The 20,551-nt window shown below is 37.5% G+C and overlaps 1 protein-coding gene across 1 annotated transcript in view; it reads right to left on the bottom strand.

Annotated features, from left to right (window-relative positions):
- LOC132115610 (piezo-type mechanosensitive ion channel component 2-like) overlaps positions 1-20,551 on the bottom strand; it is a 130,675-nt gene that overhangs the window by 50,250 nt on the left and 59,874 nt on the right. Inside the window, exons 5-15 of the mRNA XM_059524026.1 lie at positions 18,398-18,542; positions 9,960-10,242; positions 8,897-9,110; positions 5,158-5,326; positions 4,752-4,883; positions 3,864-3,899; positions 3,663-3,774; positions 3,042-3,193; positions 2,721-2,951; positions 1,134-1,248; positions 196-389 (exon numbers count right to left, since the gene is read on the bottom strand). Of these exons, the coding sequence (XP_059380009.1) occupies positions 196-389; positions 1,134-1,248; positions 2,721-2,951; positions 3,042-3,193; positions 3,663-3,774; positions 3,864-3,899; positions 4,752-4,883; positions 5,158-5,326; positions 8,897-9,110; positions 9,960-10,242; positions 18,398-18,542 (1,783 nt within the window). The remainder of the gene's footprint in view (positions 1-195; positions 390-1,133; positions 1,249-2,720; positions 2,952-3,041; positions 3,194-3,662; positions 3,775-3,863; positions 3,900-4,751; positions 4,884-5,157; positions 5,327-8,896; positions 9,111-9,959; positions 10,243-18,397; positions 18,543-20,551) is intronic.

The raw sequence follows: 20,551 nt of genomic DNA, 5'->3' as shown, positions 1-20,551 counted from the left end.
TGAGAGATAAAACACAAAACAAACAAACAAATAGATGATAAATAAACCAAATGACAGTATACAAACCACACCGACAAACAAACTCCACATTAATTACTGTCTAATAACTCTGTTACTGTGTCTATAGCGTGTTATTTGTAACAGTGGAAGTGATATCAGAAGGTTGTCATCAGAGCTACAGAGTCCAACACAAACCTGATAAAGTGCAACGCAAAAGAGAAACATCATCATGTAAATGATCTTGTACATGACGATGCGTCCCTCAAAGCTGACGAAGAAGAACATTCCTCCACAGATGTAGAGCCAGTATTTGTTGAGCATAGCCATGACAGTACGGCCCAAAACATCCGTCATCTCTCTGTGTCCACCGGCCTCGTCCTCCAGACCCTCTGTAACACACACACACACACACACACACACACACACACACACACACACACACACACACACACACACACACACACACACACACACACACACAGGTTTGTGGAAAAGGTTTAGCATATCAAAATGCTTACCAATATACATTAGCTGATATAAATACTATTTGTTTTGTTTTGTTTAACTTTCCTAGCTCAAAAAAAAAAAAAAATTACAAAAATAACAAAAACCCTAAAAGATTCAAGAGTTTTTACAGAACTTAAATACACAAATAAAATGTTTGTTTAAACAGCATCTGTCTCTGAAAACAAACCAGCAGTGATCGATTTGATCTTATTGTTCTTTTCAAAGCTTCTTAGCACAATATACTTTTGAAAATCTGAACATTTAATTATATATAAAAATTATATATATATAATAAATCACATTTCCTTATATTAAATTGTTTGTGAAATTTGTCAAATTTAATTAATTATTTCCTCATTTGAGGATATTTGGGATGTGAACAATTAAATATTTGCAATATACACAGACGTTTTCTGGAAATGCTCAAGATTTATTTTGTAAAAATGTGTATTAAAACATTTGTCTATTTTTTTATTTTTTAGTTTCAGTTATTTTAGCACCATTTTAGTATCAAGTTAAACTAAATGAAATAGGACATGTTTAATAGTTTAATTTTAATAATTGTTTTATTGAACTTTTTATGGTTTTAGTTTTAGTTAACAGTACTGTTTCAATGTGTCTCTCACCAATTGTGTGTCCCTCCACTTTTACATCAGACAGCTGTGTTTCTACCATCTGCTTCTCTCTCCTCTCTGTCAGAAACTGCCTCAGCAGCAGCCAGAAACTGAGGAGGCACAACGTCTGCACAAACACACGCAAACACACTGTCATATCAGAATCAGAAACAGAAACAGAAAGAGCTTTATTGCCAAGTATGCTTGCGCAAACAAGGATTTTTTTTTTTGTGCGTGACATAAACGTCAGTACACAGAGAACAACACACAGAAAAAAAAGAAAAACAAAAAGAGACAAATATTGCACAATAAATCAGAAAATAAATTCATTGTATGAACAGTTGTGCTATAGATTATAACGGAATAGAATAGAGTAAGATGCAGGGATGTACTAGGATGGAGGGGTGCCAGATAAATATAAGGAAATTGCACATTTCTATTGCATAAGTGGGGGACATTTAACTGTTCATGAGGTAGATTGCCTGGGGGAAGAAACTGTTCTTGTGCCTGACTGTTCTGGTATTTGCGGCTCTGAGGCGCCGGCCAGATGGAAAAAGTTCAAAGATGGGGTGACTTGGATGTGAGGGATCCAGAGTGATATTCTGAGCCCTTTTCCTCACTCTGGATGTATACAGCTCTTGAAGGGTGGGCAGGGGAGCACCAATAATCCTTTCAGCAGTCTGAACCGTTCTCTGTAGTCTTATGTCTGATTTTGTAGCTGAACCACACCAGACAGTTATTTATGTGCACTGTTTTATATTATTACAGTCCAACAAAATTATGCAGAGTCAATGATTCATTCAAAAGAGGATATGTGTGTTGAGTGCCTAAAACTCCCTTAATCAGGATAAAATCACTGTACTGCACAGTGTCCAGTGTTTCAGCAGCAATGCTAAATAAACAATCACAATAAACAACTCAAACAAGTATTACACTGTGTCCTAATAAGTCACAGCCAATCAGATCATCGTATCTTATCATTTATTTATTTACTTTGTAATATTAATGGAGAAGGATATTTATTTTCCCCTGCATTCTGTGTTTTTCATTTTATTTTATTTTATTTTTCTGGACTTTTTGTGTTTTATGAGTTACATAATTGTTAACACAAATTCATCATCAAAAATGAAATGGATTAATAAAACTTTAAACAATTATATATAAAAAAGGAATTAAATGAAAACATTACGAATAATTTCAAACAAAATATTGCGTTTTTTTATCTTTTTGTTTAATAAGATGCTGCACAACAGAACTGTTTAAATTAAAACATGGATGAACAAATATCTTGGTTATATGATATTCCTTAAAATATTACTATTATTAATTATTACTACTACAAGTATTTTGAGAATTATATTTTAGTATACAAAAGAGATATATTTCTGTCATAATTTCTTCAAGTTAAACCAGACTTTTATTTTGACGGGTTGTCATGAAGGTCTTCAGTTTTACTTTCTGTTTCGATAGGTATTTGACTGTATTTCTTTATTTCTGCTGTGTGATTAATCCACATCGAATAAAAATGTCCAGAACGTATCATATCATTCATCACACCGGCTCTAGTAGACACAAATGCAGTACGTGATCTGTTCTTACTTTCGATCCCAGTTCCCGGAAAGGCACTTCTTTCTTCAGGAAGAGTCCAGGAACCGGCTGCAGTGACTCGAAGCTCCAGATGTACTGCAGGATGATGAGCAGGTTCCCATAAAACACCATGAATGGAGAGGTGATCATGGAGTATTTCCTCCGGTCCCTCACCATCCACAGAACACAGGACCAGATGAGGAAGATGAAGGTCAGCCAGCTCACATACGTGATGCTCCAAGCCTTGGATGGACGGTCAGGAGAAGAAACAATGCCTTTCCACACAAGACCTCAAATGATGTCTTTAAATGAACGTGATTCGCACAGACTCACCATCATGGCGATGAGAGCACAGATGTAGCTCTGCTTCATGACGAACCTGAAGGCCTTGACCGCCGTGTTCACACGAACAACACTGAACGGCTGAACCTCGGGAAGCTCGACATACACCGAGTCAATCTCATAAACACCGCAGTCCACTTTCTCTGGAAAAGCAGCATGTATTTTAAGCAAACACCAAGGACGGATTCTGTGAATCATCTAATATCTTTGCCCTCGAGCATGAATGGAGGCTTTACATGTGTGTATCTGGAAAAAACAGACTGCATTTCCAAGAACCAAAAAAAACCAAACTTCCTGAAATCTATGGAAAATATATATGGAATATAGGGATGTTTATGGGAATAGTGTGAGTGGAAAAACATCCTATTTCACTACATATTAACTTGCACCTAAATCTAAATCAGTATTTTTGTTAAAAATTTTTTTTTTTTTTTTTTAACCAGATAGATTTATTATAATTAGGGACATATCAATTAGTAAAATAGCAAAATAATATTTTAAATCCATAAATATATAATTCTCTCTCCACATTATACATGTATGAATATATAAAGTAAAAAACAAAAATTATATATATATTTTTTCAAATACCATGATATTTGACTGACTTACGCGGATCAGTCTCGGGTCGGCCGGGTCTGTAAAGAGGGCTTGAGTAGATCTCCACAGACGTCGGTCCGTTGGTGAGGTCCAGCGAGGCTCTGTTTGATGTTTCCATCAATACCTGGGACAGAGTAAAGCCACAGTGTTTCCTGACAGGCTCTTGTTTTCATCTATGATGCTCATTAATGACAGTCGATCTGAAACACAGACCTCAGGTGTGCTGTAGCTGTCTTGTGTGGTGAGCAGCTGAAAATGCAGAAGGAATGACTATTTATCTACAAATCACATCTTGAAACAAATCATAGAAAATATATGGTAAGTGCATGCATGTCTGCTACACAAACATATACAAAGAAAATATCTTGAATAAGTGCATAGTTATTAACGGAAACTACACACTTCTGAGACAGCCTTGGTGTCCCTCAGGGCTCAATACTTGGTCCCTTGCTTTTCAGCATTTATATGTTTCCTCTTGGGCAGTTGTTAAGATCTCTCGAACTGAACTACCATTTTATCCACTCTAATCCGGGCCAATACGTGATTATTTCCCATCTCTCAGACTGTCTATCTGAGATGAAGTTGTGGATGTCTGAAAATTTCTTGTGTTTGATTTGTTCCATAACAGAAGTTATGCTTCTTTGCTCTTTCCTAAAACACGTCTGCGTTCTGGGGGTGATCGGGCAACATTTTTTAAATCTCGTCTTAAAACGTTTTATTGTTATTCACTATTTTTGTGTATTACTCTGTATTGTTGTGTTTGCTTGTGTTGTTATGCGCTTTGAGAAAGTACTCTTTTAAAGGTGCTTTACTAAATAAAATGTATTATTATTAAAGATAATATTTATCACTATGTTAATTTAGAAATATATGCATATATTAATATTCATATTTACACGTAAATCTCCATATAATGCATAGGTTAGACTTCTTTCTATCTGACCCCCCCTACATCTATATTTGACGTCTATCAAGTGGGATCAAGCCTTCTTTGGATTTCCCGAAGTACATGTGACATGATGTTTACAAAATGTTTTATTTCAACTGAAAATTGCTGTTTCGGCTGAATATTTTTGCCTCCTGAAATATCGGGGGTCCTACGTGTCTCTCATCTGTGCGATAATGAGCCATTCGCCACAGCTGCCTCTTCTTCTCTGCAGTGTAAACGGTCATATTGCTCTCAGAAGATTCTGTTTCCTTTCGTTCCTCAGTCTCTCCCTCGTTCTCTTTGACCTGCCGATGAACCACAATCACATATACATCCCATTATACTCAGTTTAATACTGCATCATCTGGATACTAGTTTAAAAAAAACACAATTCTTAAACCCTCATGTTGTGCTCTGGTCACTGTTTTCTTTTTCCTGAATATGCTTTTTAATATCATCGCATTGGATTAACACTTAATCACAGAGGAGTATAACAACTTCACAAAAACATTTAGATGTTCGCTGTTCAAATCTTATTTGACTTCTGTAATCAGATGAGCAGGAAGACTGTAGTCTGACCATGTCTTCTGACTCCTGAAGCCAAAGGCGGATGAGCGTGGCCAGAGTGTAATACAGCACCAAGAGCATGATGGGATTGACAAAGTGATGCCACTCCAGATCAGGGTTGACTCTGAACATCCAGGTGTTAGAGCAGTCCGTCTGAACCACAGGAGAGATGCCAAACAGACTGAGGAAAAGATGAGAAAATAACATTCATTCATAAACCCATCCATTACATTCCAACATGTTACAGTGAAGCTATCTGATATTATGACTAACATAGACACTGATGTGCAGAAGATCAGGATCAGTAGGACTTTTTATGTTTTTTAAAGGCTGCATTTATTTGATAAAAAAATACAGAAATATTGTGAAATATTATTACAATTTAAAATAGCTGTTTTCTATTTTATTATGCTTTAAACTGTAATTTATTCCTTTGATGCAAAGCTGAATTTTTAGCATCAGATGAATAAAAAGTAAAAAAAAAAGAACAGCATTTATTGAAAATCTTTTGTAACACTACCATTAAAACGTTCAGACTATAGTCAGTCATTTTTTCTTCTTTCTTTTTCTTTTTATTTAAAAAAAGAATAAAAGATGTTAACGTATTTAAAAAAGTGATAGCAAAGACTTACGTTGTTAGAAAACATTTCTATTTATAATAAATGCTGTTCTTAACTTTTTATATGGATCAAAGAATTCTGAAAATAGTATCAGAGATTTTAAAAATACTAAGAAGCACAACTGTAATAAATCAGAATGATTTCTGAAGAATCAAGTGACACTGAAGACTTAAAATAACAAAACAGTTATCTAAAATTGTAATAATATTTCACAATGCAAATGTTATATTATGTATTTTAGATCAAATAAATGCAGCCTTGGTGAACAAAAACGATGATATTTCACCATCATGTAAAAAAATACCATACCATATTTTTGAAAAGTTCAATGCATATATTCAAATAATAATAAAAGATATATAAAAGATATGAAACTGGAATGATTAAGTTTATCACCAAATAAAAAAATTCTAATGCTAAGGTTATGCTTGTGTTTATATCTATCTATTTTTTCTTTCTCTCTTTCAGTGGAACCAAAACCAGACGCCCAGGGAACAAAAACAACAGTCTGTGCCTTTTACAGGGAATAAAAGTTAAAAAGGATATAAATGGGATGAGCAAAGAGAAAACAGAAGCACAGCCCAACACTTCCAACTTCAATTCTATTTGAAATGAAAAATAATCTGAAGCATCGCCTCCATTCAGAACGAACACATGGCTTTTTTTTTTAATGCAACCTGAATGCAATGTACTTCACACTTAGCTGATGAAATCAATAAAATGGTAACTTCTCGCAGCCAAACCCCTGCATGCTCCTTGGTTTTTATAGAAAATATGAAGTCAGAATATTTGGCCTTTCGCAATTCATCCAAACCCAGAGCATGACGTCCAAGTCCTAATACCACGGCTGAAAATAACGACATGTTGCTGGATAGAGTTACTGTTTATAATGCGGCCAATTCATAATAAACTCACTGTTAAGTAGAAAAAGGTGCCATGAGGACATCAGAGCATAAAGACAAATCAGACATATTCAGCAAACCTTTACAAAAGTCTCCTGTTTCTCATTTTGATCTAAAAAAATCTGACACGCATATCCTCTAAAGATCTGAACCTCTCAAAGGATAGAGATGTCAAACCAACAGAGAAGCATTTGCTTTCGATCTCTGGGTTTGCTAAATTAGCATTTTTTTTTTCACCCAAAATAGACTCTTCCCTGGCATTTCCACATATTTAGAGCTCAGCTAGTGTGCAATCAAGCGTGTCATCACCACAGAGCTGCTTCTGATTGTGCTGTTTATGTGATTATCAGAGAAAAGCTCTTTGTTTTAGTCTCAGAGCCTAATGCTTTTCTAAGAGAGTGTTTCTCAGGTTTTGTTTGAGGAAGAAACCGCTAAATCCTGAAAAAAAACACTTAATTCTCTGTGGCTGAATGAAGGGGTTTAGTAAAGCACATTTCTACGCTTGTTTTTTGCTTTCTCTGCACGTTCGCCACTCCCACACATTGTGTTTCTGAAGGTAACAGGGTTTTTATTTTTTCACGTGTGTGTGTTTGGCTTGGCCCTCGCTGTGTTTTCTGAGCTCGGTTTCAGACGTGTGTGTAGTATCGTGTCTTTTATAGAGGCTCTGAATGCGTTTGAGGTTTCAGGATGTGGATTTGCCCCAAATGAGCGGAGTAACAATTTTAAAACTGGCTTCTTTCAGAGGTCAGGATGATTGTTTATTTGTAGCGTTTGGTTATGGTTTTACCATTTTGAAATCTTGTTGAGCTGCTACAAATGTACCGTAACAGAGCAAACCCACACAAACAGCCGACGCAGGAGAGAGGCTTTCAGACCTACAAGACTTCAAGCTGTTTTCTGCTGCTTGGATTTTATGTCAGTCATGCTTTTGGGGCGACACTTGCCTCTAAAGCAAACTTATTTATTTCATTACGCATAATAATAATAATAATAATAATAATAATAATAATAATAATACACATATTTTTTTTCTTTTTATTTCATAGTGTTAAAAACTGTAACTGGCTGTAATTTTGCACTCTTTGCTAAATTTTAACAATGCATTTTTAGAAGTTAATTTATTTCATTACATGTACTGTAGTAATAATAATAAAAAATAACAACAGCAATAATTAACATTTATACGTTTATTTTTATTTTTACAGTGATTAAAATGATTATTTCCTTATAGTTATTGTTGCTGTTTTTACATTTTATTAATATTTTTTAGGAACATATTTATTTAATTACATGTTTGTTATTATTTTTATTATTATTATTATTATTATGCTGTTACATTAATAAGAAAAATAGTGTAGGTTAACTTTTTAAAGATGTGTGAAAATCTTAAAAAATCGTAAATAAATAAATAAGAAAAGAAAAGAAAAAAATCATAAAGATTTTTCAGAAAAAAAATTATTCAATAAAAATATTTTAAAGGGATCATAGGTTATGATTTCACTTTTTTAATGTTAAAATGTTGCTGTTTTAGCAGAAACAACATGTGCAAAGTTACGATGCCCGATGAAATGGTCTTTTACAGATTCCACTTTTAAGGCCTACAACAAACGTCTGCTATAGACTACAGCGAGTTACTTCCTGGGTTAGTGACATCACAAATCCTAAAATTAGCATAAACCCTGCCCCCAGAAACATGCAACTTCCTGTTCTGGTAAGAGGTGTGATGTTTCCGGACTCAAATCAGGGAGGAACCAGGAACTCAACAGACCATTTTCAGGACATTTACATTTAATCATTTAGCAGACGCTTTTATCCAAAGCGACTTACAAATGAGAATAGAAGCAGTCAGGTCAACAAGAGAACAACAACAGTATACAAGTGCCATGACAAGTCTCAGTTAGTCTAATATAGAACGCATAGGTAGGGTTTTTTTTTTTTTTTTAATTAAAAGACAAGAAAAGGAAAAGTGCTAGTGTTAGTTGGTTAAGTGCAGGCGAAAAAGATGAGTCTTTAGCTGTTTCTTGAAAATGAGTAAAGACTCAGCTGTACGAATTGAGATTGGGAGGTCATTCCACCAGCTGGGGACAGTCCAGGAAAAGGTCCTTGAGAGTGATTTTGAACTTCACACACAGAGAAGCAGTGTAGACTAAAGGTGAAAATGAACATGTTCACTCAGTAGAGAAGAGTTTTGGTCAGCAAGAAAAGAACAGAGAGGGACACTGGTCTCACCTGGCGTAAGTGTTTCCAGGAGGAACGGCCTCCTGGAGGAACTGGAACTGGTAGAGATAGAGCATGATGAGGTGTCCGGCACTGAAGATGGCCATCAGGACACACAGACAGCTGAAGAGGAGCGGGTCGAACCTGCGGCAGAAAGACCACCAGGTGCACAGGCCCAGGAAGGTGAAGAAGTACACAGTGGAGGTCAGAGACGGCAGCATCATACCTGGAACAAGGACACATTGAGAGAACGTCATTTCAAGAGCATAAAAGTGCAGAGGAATTTCGGAAAAAATTTGTGTGCAAAAAACGACCAATGTTAATTTTCAATACCAAAGCAATGTATGATTCAAGTCCGGGCATGCAAGGGTAAATCTTTCTCAATTATTTGGATTCCTATTGAAATTACTATATTTTTTGCCCCTTAAAGGAATGGTTTAATCAAAAACAAACGTCAGAATCAGAGTCGAAACAGCTGATAAAAACAACACAATAATCCACATAGAGTCTATAATCCATAATAACACTTCCTCCAGTGAAAAAGTGTTCTGTTCTGAATCAGGAGAGAAATCTGCACAGATCAAGCAGCGTTTAAACAGCTCTAAACAAATCTGTGAGAGACAACAGCAGATGCACTTTTTCACTGGAGGAAGTGTTATTATGGATTATAGACTCTGTGTTTGAGTTAAAATCATCTTAATGCTGGATGTGTTTCATCTTTTGTCTTCTCCAGATGTTCATTGATGGACTGGAGTGCTGTGGATTATTGTGATGTTTTTATCAGACTCTCATTCTGACGGCACCCATTCACTGCAGAGCATCCATTGATGAGACACTGATGCAGTGCTACATTTCTACAAACCTGATGAAGAAACAAACTCATCCTGATCTGGGATGATCTGAGGATGAGTAAACTTTTGCCTGAACTTTTCCTTTAACTGTGCATTATGTTGTATTTATTTTTGTTTGATCTTTGGGATATAACAACACACTTGATCTTGTTTTCATCTTCAGTTGATAAATGAATGATTATTGATCCTGTGTGGTGAGTGATGTCTGTCTCAACACGACCTACCTGTGAGGCCCAATAATATGGTTACGACTACTTTTCCTGCTGTGGTAATCAGATTGCCAATGATTTCTTTGAGTTTGGACGCCACGTCTGCTATTTGCCGCAGGATCTTCATTTTGGTACTTTCTTCGACGTCTGCCTCCTCAAGTTCTCCATCCTCTACGTCCACTTCCTCCTCCACAGGAAGCTCACAGTCTTCATCGCCCAGCTCGAAGTCTTCGAACAGCAGCTCATCCTCAAGCTCCACTTTCTCACTTATCTTGTCTTCTTCTTCATCCTCCTTTTCCTGAACACATGATGACGGATGTTTATCATAAAAAAGAGTTACAGGAAGTGCATGTTTCATTTCCAGTGGTTGTAATCCAGTGGTTATGGGTAGACAGTTCGATGTTACCTACAGAAACACCACTTTTTTTTTAAGCTTTTGAGTCTGGTTGCATATTATACATAATCCAATAAATGCTATTCTTTTAAACTTGTAAATCCTGAAAAAAAAAAAAAAATATATATATATATATGCAACCATTTCCACAATAATATTGTGCAGCACAACTGTTTTCAACATTGTTAACAAATTTTCTATTGACGTTACTGTAAGTTACTTTCTCATAACTTTGAGAAAGACCGATCTGGGTCTTTGCTAGTCTCTCTAACACTAATGCTAGGCCGCTCTGCTGCTAAATATACCCAGATTTAAATAATACAAGCCCTGCTGAGCTAAATCAGCTGTTTATTTGAGCTTCGCTGTCACAGCGTTTCCCTGAACTATATTTACCACATTACCACAATGAATGAGTGCTCTGTGCAGCTCCATTAAAGAGCACATCTTAATGGGCAAAACGCACAAAAACAGCCTTCAGAAAAACCATGCTACTTTAAAACCTCTAGCTGATCATCCTAACTGACAGGACAAGTCACTCTTGATGAGACGATGAGGCTTTGTGTTTGTAAAGCACGGTCTCATATTTTGGCAGGAAGCACTGGTTTATTTTTTACGGTGAAGTTAAAAACATCTTAATGCTGGATGTGTTTCATCTTTTGTCTTCTCCAGATGTTCACTGATGGACTGGAGTGCTGTGGATTATTGTGATGTTTTTTATCAGCTGTTTGGACTCTCATTCTGACGGCACCCATTCACTGCAGAGCATCCATTTTTGGTGAAGTATTCCTTTAAGATGATCATGTCCATCTTTTCTCATATTTTTGTCATATATTGGCAGGTAAACTAAAATATTTGGTAAGAAACATGCACAAAGAATTCAAGGAAAACATGATGGAATTTGCAAACCGTGATAGCACAGAATGTTGTTGTTTACTTAATTTTTTCTGTGTCACTGTACTGGAAGCCCCGCCCACTTCAAAACCTCATTGGACAAAACTCATGACTGTAATATCTCTTTAGATTGGCTCTGAAAGTGTACCACTGCAATGTGGACAAACAGCTGATTACTTTATGAACTGACACGTTTACCATTCATCGTAGTGAGATATATTTGGACTTCATTATGTGGAGAATTTGTGACAGGTAGATTCAGTTTATCGCAGTCAGGGTTATTACAGTTAACTGTAACTAAATAAAACAACACAGGATGTGTTCTGTGTAATATTTACCCAGCACTGGGTTGCCAAATAACCCAAGTTGGGATGTTTTTAACCCAGCATTTTTGTGTATTGTTCAGTATACTGTATACTGTACATGGCTGATGAGTTAATTTCAGAGACTCACTGTGATTAAATATATTACACACAAAAGGCTGGAATACTATGAAACAAAGGCATATACTTCACATTTGTCTATCAGCATAATATCAGCTATTGTGCATCATGAGTCAAACACTATATCATTAATTCACCTTGTGTTTATTGCTCATAAATCTATAGTTGGTGTTACAGGGTCAGCTGTTACTGTTTATATACGTGCTGGCCTGTTGTTCTTGGAAGAGCTACTGCTAGTTGTTTTTTTTTCTTGGTTTCTTTTGCAAGACTAATAATATTAAAACAACTCGACTTCATTCGCACACCTTTAAGCACTTACAGCGTGGTCTTAATTATCTGCCTGGCACGATCCATAAAGGTCTGAGCATGTGGGAAACCATTCCAACATTTTACCAGCAAACAAACTGACCGTCCCATCGAACAATAACGCCTGTTTAAACAACTATACACCACCTATATGGCACGTCACCAAAACAGAAGAGAATTTTACTCCTGAGAAAATATGGATCAAAGAGAGAGTGAAATATAAAGAAAAAGAATCAGTGAGAGGAGAAAAGGCACGGTTGGGGGGTTGGTAACTTTAGCACCGCCACCGGATAAACAACACCAGCAAATGTATACCAGATGTGAACCTCCTGCACACACACACACACACACAAGTGTTGGAATGTGAATGCATGGTCAATGGCATTGAGAAAGTGAGTGATTAGGAAACATGTGGGCACTGAATGTCCAGTGACAATGCAAATATTCAACCAATGATTAATGCTTCTTACATCTAGTTTATGCATCTGAAATCTGCTGAAAATGTGCTCACCATCCCAGATCAGGATGAATTTGTTTCTACATCAGATTTGTAGAAATGTAGCATTGCATCAGTGTCTCATCAATGGATGCTTTGCAGTGAACGGGTGCCGTCAGAATGAGAGTCTGATAAAAACATCACAATAATCCACAGCACTCCAGTCCATCAGTGAACATCTCGGTTACGTATGGTAACACTCACCATTGTCAAAGCACTACCTCACTGAGTGAGATTGGATAACACTGGGAAAACGTACCCGGTCCGCTTGGAACCGGGACCCTGCGGAAGCCCCATCTTTCCGGAAGGAGGTCTCGGAGGCAAATACACGTATAGCATCTGTTTAGGAGTATACGGAGAAATTTGAGGTGATTAAAAACCCTCTTGGGATGGCAGAAGTCTGCCGGGGAAACACAGGCTCTAAGGCTATACCGTGGACTATACACATACGAGTACCGCTTAGGTCTCAATATGGAACCCACCCTTCCATGGTTCTCACGGATACATCATGAAGGCCTTAGGGTGCTTAGGGTGATGGAGGATCTCAACAGGGTCTACAGTACGGACACTCTGGAGCAGTTTAAGCAAGCTGACACTAACCGGAGCCTCTCAGTGCCACTACCCATTTGAGGTGACAACACAGGAGGATACTGGCTCTACATGAAGGCTATAGAACCTAGCGGTTACTCCGTAACAGATAAAGAGCTGGTCTGAGGTCCTACGTAGCACCTTAATGCTCGGACGGGACAAAGCAAAGCCAGGACTGGGTCTGCCTCCTCTAGGCAGCGCTTGGAGGTTCACCACTTGGTCTTTGAAGGGTGTAATGGGAACCTTGGGCACGTAGCCAGGCCAGGGCCTCAGGATTACCTGGGAGTCAGCCGGCCCGAACTCTAGGCACGAATCGTCGACCGAAAATGCATGCAGGTCCCCTATCCTCTTGATGGAGGCCAGTGCAAGCAGGAGCAGAGTTTTCAATCAGAAGTGCTGGATCGTGACCACCCTCGTGCAGGTCCTTCAGTGCCTTAGCCTGGTGCACCTGCAATAACGCCATAGCGTGTAAGGCGGAAGCAGCTTCCCCGCAAGCCGCATAGGCACTGCCGGTCAGACCAGACGAGTGCCTACAGGCCCGGAAAGGGATTCCTGAATACCCCTTCGCTGCACCGCCATCGAGGGTGATGAGGGAGGAGGAGCCCACTGGCCGGTTTCTGGCAGTAAAAGGTGCCATCCACGACTTGGTGAGCTCTTCATACACTTCCGGAAAGAAAAGTACTGGGGTGGGGCGCTGAAAAACCAGCGCGCGCCATCGGAGGTGCAAGAGGAGTGGTGGTCCCCAGAGGGTTGGTTCCATGCGGGGTTTGCCACCACTGTGACCCTCAAACCAGCCGCCCTACTGCCGGAAGTGGTACTCGTCTGTCGGCCGCCAGAACGAGCCCCAGATCGTGGTCGCCGCAATGGGACTCCGCCCCCCTGAAGGTAGCGGAGCCTGGTTCGCAGCTCCGAGATGGTCATATTTCTGCAGTGAGAACATGACTCATCCACGAAAGCCACCTCAGCATGCTTGACGCCCAGACACGTGAGGCAGCGATCGTGACCATCACCCGTTGCCAGGTAACGACCGCTCCCAGAAACGCACGGGTGAAACGGCATCCTTATAAGGACGACCCATCGTCTTTACAAAGACACACCCGTGAAGCACTTTTAGATAAATTTGCTATTTAGGAAATGCTCTTTTAGTGCTGAGGCGCACAGGGGAATTGGCCGCTTGCAACACAACAGGGGTAGTGCAGCCTGAAGTGTGCAATCCACTCGACACAGGAACGCCCGCCGCTGAAGCGCCGTCTCGCCAACACACGAAGCTTCCGAGAGCGTGTTGAACTCGTAGTTCACAGCAGACACAGTTGAGCATAGCGATACTAACGCTCGGCTCCGAAGCGAAAAGCTGGAATGCATTGCACCTGCTGCCTTCTTATACTCACGCAGTGATCAGCGCCAGCTGGATGCAATAATTGCATGCCAATGTGCATTGGCTCGTTTAGTTTACACTCGAAGTAGATTGGTCTATCGAAGCGATATCCCATATTCGTCGGTCACTGACGTGGCGTCGAGAGTGCCCGACTGAAAGGGAACCATGGTTACATTCGTAACCTGAGAGGTTTTCTTATTTTTCTTCAGTTGCCTACTTTGACGTGTGTGATAAATGTTTTTTACGATTTAATTGGGAAAAGTTTAAATAAAAAGTCTCAATAGTATTGTCATGTTAGGTTAAACTATTAAATAACAAATGCCTTGTCTAATGAATCAATCACAAATGAAATATGATGTGACAATCACCAATTTACAGTATAAAATATAGTATTGTTTCAATTTTGTTTCAACTTTTTTACAGTAGCTTCCCAAATGTGCTGGATTCTGATCATTTCTGCTTGTATTTCATCATTAGCTTTTCTAAAGCATTTCTAGATGGTGTTTAGCTACATTATGCATCTTTTTCTTATTGTCTATAGGCACAAAATAACCAAAATACATCTTTAAAAAAACATCTCCATCCGCTCAACGTATGTTTTTATGTGAACATCAGGGCCTTATATGCCTGTCATATTAATCCAAGAATGTCATTTAAATAAAGGCTCTTTGTTAAACAAGTGAATATTTCATCAATGTCATTATCATTGGATTCGTTCATCTGATGATTTCCTAATAATCAAGCACAAGGGAAACAATGACAGACTGTGGAGAAATTGCACAACTGGTATTCATCCAGATAGTTATGTGCTTTCAGTCTTTTCCTCCACAAAGCTGCGCTTCATAATTTATAGCCAAAACGTCCTTCAGCTGGAAGTGAAAAAGTCTCCTGCAGTGAGGGAAGAAGTGCGAGGATGAGAGAGATATGGATGTGAGATGATATACAACTCTATCTACTCTACCAGTCAAAGGTTTGGGGTCAGGAAGACTTGTAATGTTTTCTATTTCTGCTCATCAAGGCTGCATTTATTTGATCAAACATACAGAAAAATACAGTAATGTTGCAAAATGTTATTACAATATACAACCCGAATTCCGGAAAAGTTGGGACGTTTTTTACATTTTAATAAAATGAAAACTAAAGGAATTTCAAATCACATGAGCCAATATTTTATTCACAATAGAACATAGATAACGTAGCAAATGTTTAAACTGAGAAATTTTACACTTTTATCCACTTAATTAGCTCATTTAAAATTTAATGCCTGCTACAGGTCTCAAAAAAGTTGGCACGGGGGCAACAAATGGCTAAAAAAGCAAGCAGTTTTGAAAAGATTCAGCTGGGAGAACATCTAGTGATTAATTAAGTTAATTGATATCAGGTCTGTAACATGATTAGCTATAAAAGCTTTGTCTTAGAGAAGCAGAGTCTCTCAGAAGTAAAGATGGGCAGAGGCTCTCCAATCTGTGAAAGACTGCGTAAAAAAATTGTGGAAAACTTTAAAAACAATGTTCCTCAACGTCAAATTGCAAAGGCTTTGCAAATCTCATCATCTACAGTGCATAACATCATCAAAAGATTCAGAGGAACTGGAGAAATCTCTGTGCGTAAGGGACAAGGCCGGAGACCTTTATTGGATGCCCGTGGTCTTCGGGCTCTCAGACGACACTGCATCACTCATCGGCATGATTGTGTCAATGACATTACTAAATGGGCCCAGGAATACTTTCAGAAACCACTGTCGGTAAACACAATCCGCCGTGCCATCAGCAGATGCCAACTAAAGCTCTATCATGCAAAAAGGAAGCCATATGTGAACATGGTCCAGAAGCGCCGTCGTGTCCTGTGGGCCAAGGCTCATTTAAAATGGACTATTTCAAAGTGGAATAGTGTTTTATGGTCAGACGAGTCCAAATTTGACATTCTTGTTGGAAATCACGGACGCCGTGTCCTCCGGGCTAAAGAGGAGGGAGACCTTCCAGCATGTTATCAGCGTTCAGTTCAAAAGCCAGCATCTCTGATGGTATGGGGGTGCATAAGTGCATACGGTATGGGCAGCTTGCATGTTTTGGAAGGCTCTGTGAATGCTGAAAGGTATATAAAGGTTTTAGAGCAACATATGCTTCCCTCCAAACAACGTCTATTTCAGGGAAGGCCTTGTTTATTTCAGCAGGACAATGCAAAACCACATACTGCAGCTATAACAACTGCATGGCTTCGTCGTAGAAGAGTCCGGGTGCTAACCTGGCCTGCCTGCAGTCCAGATCTTTCACCTATAGAGAACATTTGGCGCATCATTAAACGAAAAATACGTCAAAGACGACCACGAACTCTTCAGCAGCTGGAAATCTATATAAGGCAAGAATGGGACCAAATTCCAACAGCAAAACTCCAGCAACTCATAGCCTCAATGCCCAGACGTCTTCAAACTGTTTTGAAAAGAAAAGGAGATGCTACACCATGGTAAACATGCCCCGTCCCAACTATTTTGAGACCTGTAGCAGAAATCAAAATTGAAATGAGCTCATTTTGTGCATAAAATTGTAAACTTTCTCAGTTTAAACATTTGCTATGTTATCTATGTTCTATTGTGAATAAAATATAGGCTCATGTGATTTGAAAGTCTTTTAGTTTTCATTTTATTAAAATTTAAAAAACGTCCCAAATTTTTCCGGAATTCGGGTTGTAAATTAATGATTTCTATATTAATATCCTTTAAAATGTAATTTATTTCTGTGATGCTCCGCTGAATTTCCATCATCATTACTGCAGTCTTCAGTGTCACATGATCTTCAGAAATCATTCTAATATGCTGATTTATTATCAGAATTATCAACAGTTGTGCTGCCAAACATTTCTTTGGAAACTGCAATACTTAATGAATATAAGTTAAAAAAATTAAAGTATTTATTCAAAATATAAATCTTTTCCAACAATATAAATCGTTGCTATCACTTCTTAACTTAATTTAACACATCCTTGCTGAATAAAACTTTTCTTTTCTTTAAAAAAATACTTTTGAGACTTTTGAGCTGTATTGTATATTGTTAGAAAAGGTTGCTATTTAAAAAAAAATTCATTACAAATCATACAACAGAATCTAGAAAAATAAATGAGAAAACCTTTTTTCTCTAAACAAACAATTTAGATTTAGATTGATTCCTGTGGTCTAGAGCATTCACATTTGCAGTGCATTTGCAATATTTTATTTTTATTTGAAGCATTATATAACCTATATATTATTCCATCCGTGTTTTGATTTATACAGTACACTTGTTCTGTTCTTCAGTACCTTATTTGACAAAAATATAAATAAATGAATAAATAAATGCATTAATTAATTAATTGCACATTAATTGTTATATTTTCAATTTGAAAAGATTATGGTTTATTCTATTCTACCATTTTTAATGGTGAAATCATACTGATGACACAAAACAGAGTTTGGGGCAAAATAAGACACGTTTCATTGAGCCAAAATGAAAAGGTGTCTGAGTCTCGGGAGTTTACGTCATCACACAACTTGCATCTTTATTCATTCTCGAGGTCTAAACAAACACGTGGGTAAGCACTTCCTTCTGTATTAATGATATGAAATGATTATTGTGAGAAATACTGATATGGAATGATACTGCGATCATATTTTTGATCACATCGCTCAGTCTTGGCCTCAACATTCGAGCACTGAAGAATACAGAGTGCTCACTGTAGTGTTGGCTTCAGGAGTGTGTGTGTGTGTGTGTGTGTGTGTGTGTGTGTATGTGTGTGTGTGTGTATGTGTGTGTGTGTGTGTGTGTGTGTGTGTGTGTATGTGTGTGTGTGTGTCTCTGTGAGAGTGTGTGTGCGTGTGTGTGTGTGTGTGTGTGTCTCTGTGAGAGTGTGTGTGTGTGTGTGTATGTGTGTGTGAGTGTGTGTGTGTGTGTGCGCGTGTGTGTGTGTGTGTGTGTTGTGTTTTCTCACCTGATCGTCCAGCTCAAAGTCACATTTGTGCTGAGACACATCCTTCAGACTGCGGCACAGGAGCCACGTGACCAGACCCACCACGAACATGCCGATGTCTGGGATGAACACTCGGATGCCGTTCCCGGTGTCTGCACCTCGGACACTGCAGCGAGACACACACACACACACACACACACACACACACACACACACGTACAGTTATTAATGTTCGGTACACTATCACCGCTGCTTGAGCCAGGTTCTGACAGCTCGGACCGCTCAATAAACAGAGGAGTGTTTAGATAGAGCCACAGAGACTCCGTGTTTACACGCTTTGGGAAGTCAGGGTTCACTTACTGTTGTCTCTGCATATTAAACTGGGACAGGAGTAAATACTTTAACATAAAAAAAAATGCCAGATAAATATCCCCTCCCAGTCAAAAGTTTTAAAACAGTAAGAATTTTAATGTTTTTCTTTCTTTTTTTTAAGTCTCATCTGCTCACCAAGCCTGCATTTATTTGATTAAACATAGAACAAAAGCAGCAATATTATGAAATAACTGTTTTCTGAGTGAATCTCTATTAAAGTGTAATTTATTTCTGTATTTTCAGCATCATTCCTCCAGTCTTCAGTGTCACATGATCTTCAGAAATCATGAAAATATGATGATTTGCCATTCAGTAAATATTTGTTATTATTATTATTATTATTATTATTATTATTATCAATATTTAAAACAGTTTTTTTCAGTATTCATTTGTAAATGGAAAGATCCAAATATCAGCATTTATACAGTATATATAATTTATTTGCGAATGTATTTTACAGTAAATTACAGTTTAAAAATAAATTCAAATAGAAATGTGTTTTTTTATAGTAAAAATATTTCACAAAATTACTGATTTTGCTGTACTTTGGATCAAATAAATGCAGGCTTGGTGAGCAGAACAGACTTTTATAAAACACATGAAAAACTTTTTACTGGTAGTGTATGCATGAATTATATACGGTGTCAGTAAATTAGAACTGTGTGTGAGCCAAAATAACTTTTAAGATTAAATGAGTTGTTATGAGTGCTCTTAGTGCAACAATGAGCTGCAGTGGCTCTTAAAAACACAAAAACACTCCGCTCTACAATAAAAGCCTGTGACTCCCAATATCTGGATCTCATTTCTGCGCTCGGCCCGAAGAGATTTATCATGAAACAGCCCATGCAAGCCTCGAGAGCAGCACGTCTCCCTGCGGAAAACTGAAACGCCACTTATCTCAAACTCACACATCTGTAACGACACTTTTCTGCTCGTTTGCAGATCTTTAATGGTTTACGAAACAGACGTTTGCGCAACTTTGAAATCCAGTGCTTTTTATAAGTTGTTAGAGAGCTGCTTCAGCAAAAAAAAAAAAAAAAAAAATGAACTTCAAAAACTGAACACAACCATTAACATAGTTTGCAGATGTAACACTTTATTTGGATCGTCCACTTTATACATTCTAACTGTAAATAACTTTTGATCTACATGTCAGCTAGCAGTCATTAGTAGACCGTCTGCTTAATATCTTAATGTATTTATTACAACAACAAAACAAATACCTAGCATGCACTGATTTCAAAGGAAAATCTTGACTACCCTTATGAAAATTAAAATGACCAAAACCACGGTAACCACAAATTAACATGGTTTTGCTACACTAACTATAGTTTAATCAATAATAATAATAATAATAATAATAATAATAATAATAATAATAATAATAATAATAATAATTATTATTATTATTATTATTATTATTATTATTATTATTATTTTATTTATTTTTATTATTTTTTTTTTTTTGGTAAAACTGTGGTTATACAAATGACAATCAAGCTGAAAAAAATAAATTACTATAAAAAAATGACAGTTTTCAATCTGTATAGAATTTCATCAAGCTATACACACAAACACAAACCCTCCACACAAGTGTAAAGATTCACGAACAAATGACTCTTAAGAGCTGGCTCTTTTAAGTGAATCACAAACTTCACAAGCAAAAGACTCATGTATCGCTCTTTTAATGAATCGTTAAAAAATAATTTGCTTTTTGAATCAGTCTGATACATTCAACAAAGGTGGTTATTGAATCAACTTAAAAAAGGTTTTATAATGTTTTTATAATGGTATAATGACTGA

The sequence above is a fragment of the Carassius carassius genome, chromosome 35 (assembly GCF_963082965.1).
Source record: "Carassius carassius chromosome 35, fCarCar2.1, whole genome shotgun sequence".
Taxonomy (NCBI): Eukaryota; Metazoa; Chordata; class Actinopteri; order Cypriniformes; family Cyprinidae; genus Carassius; species Carassius carassius.
This window is presented reverse-complemented; position numbering and strand designations above follow the sequence as displayed.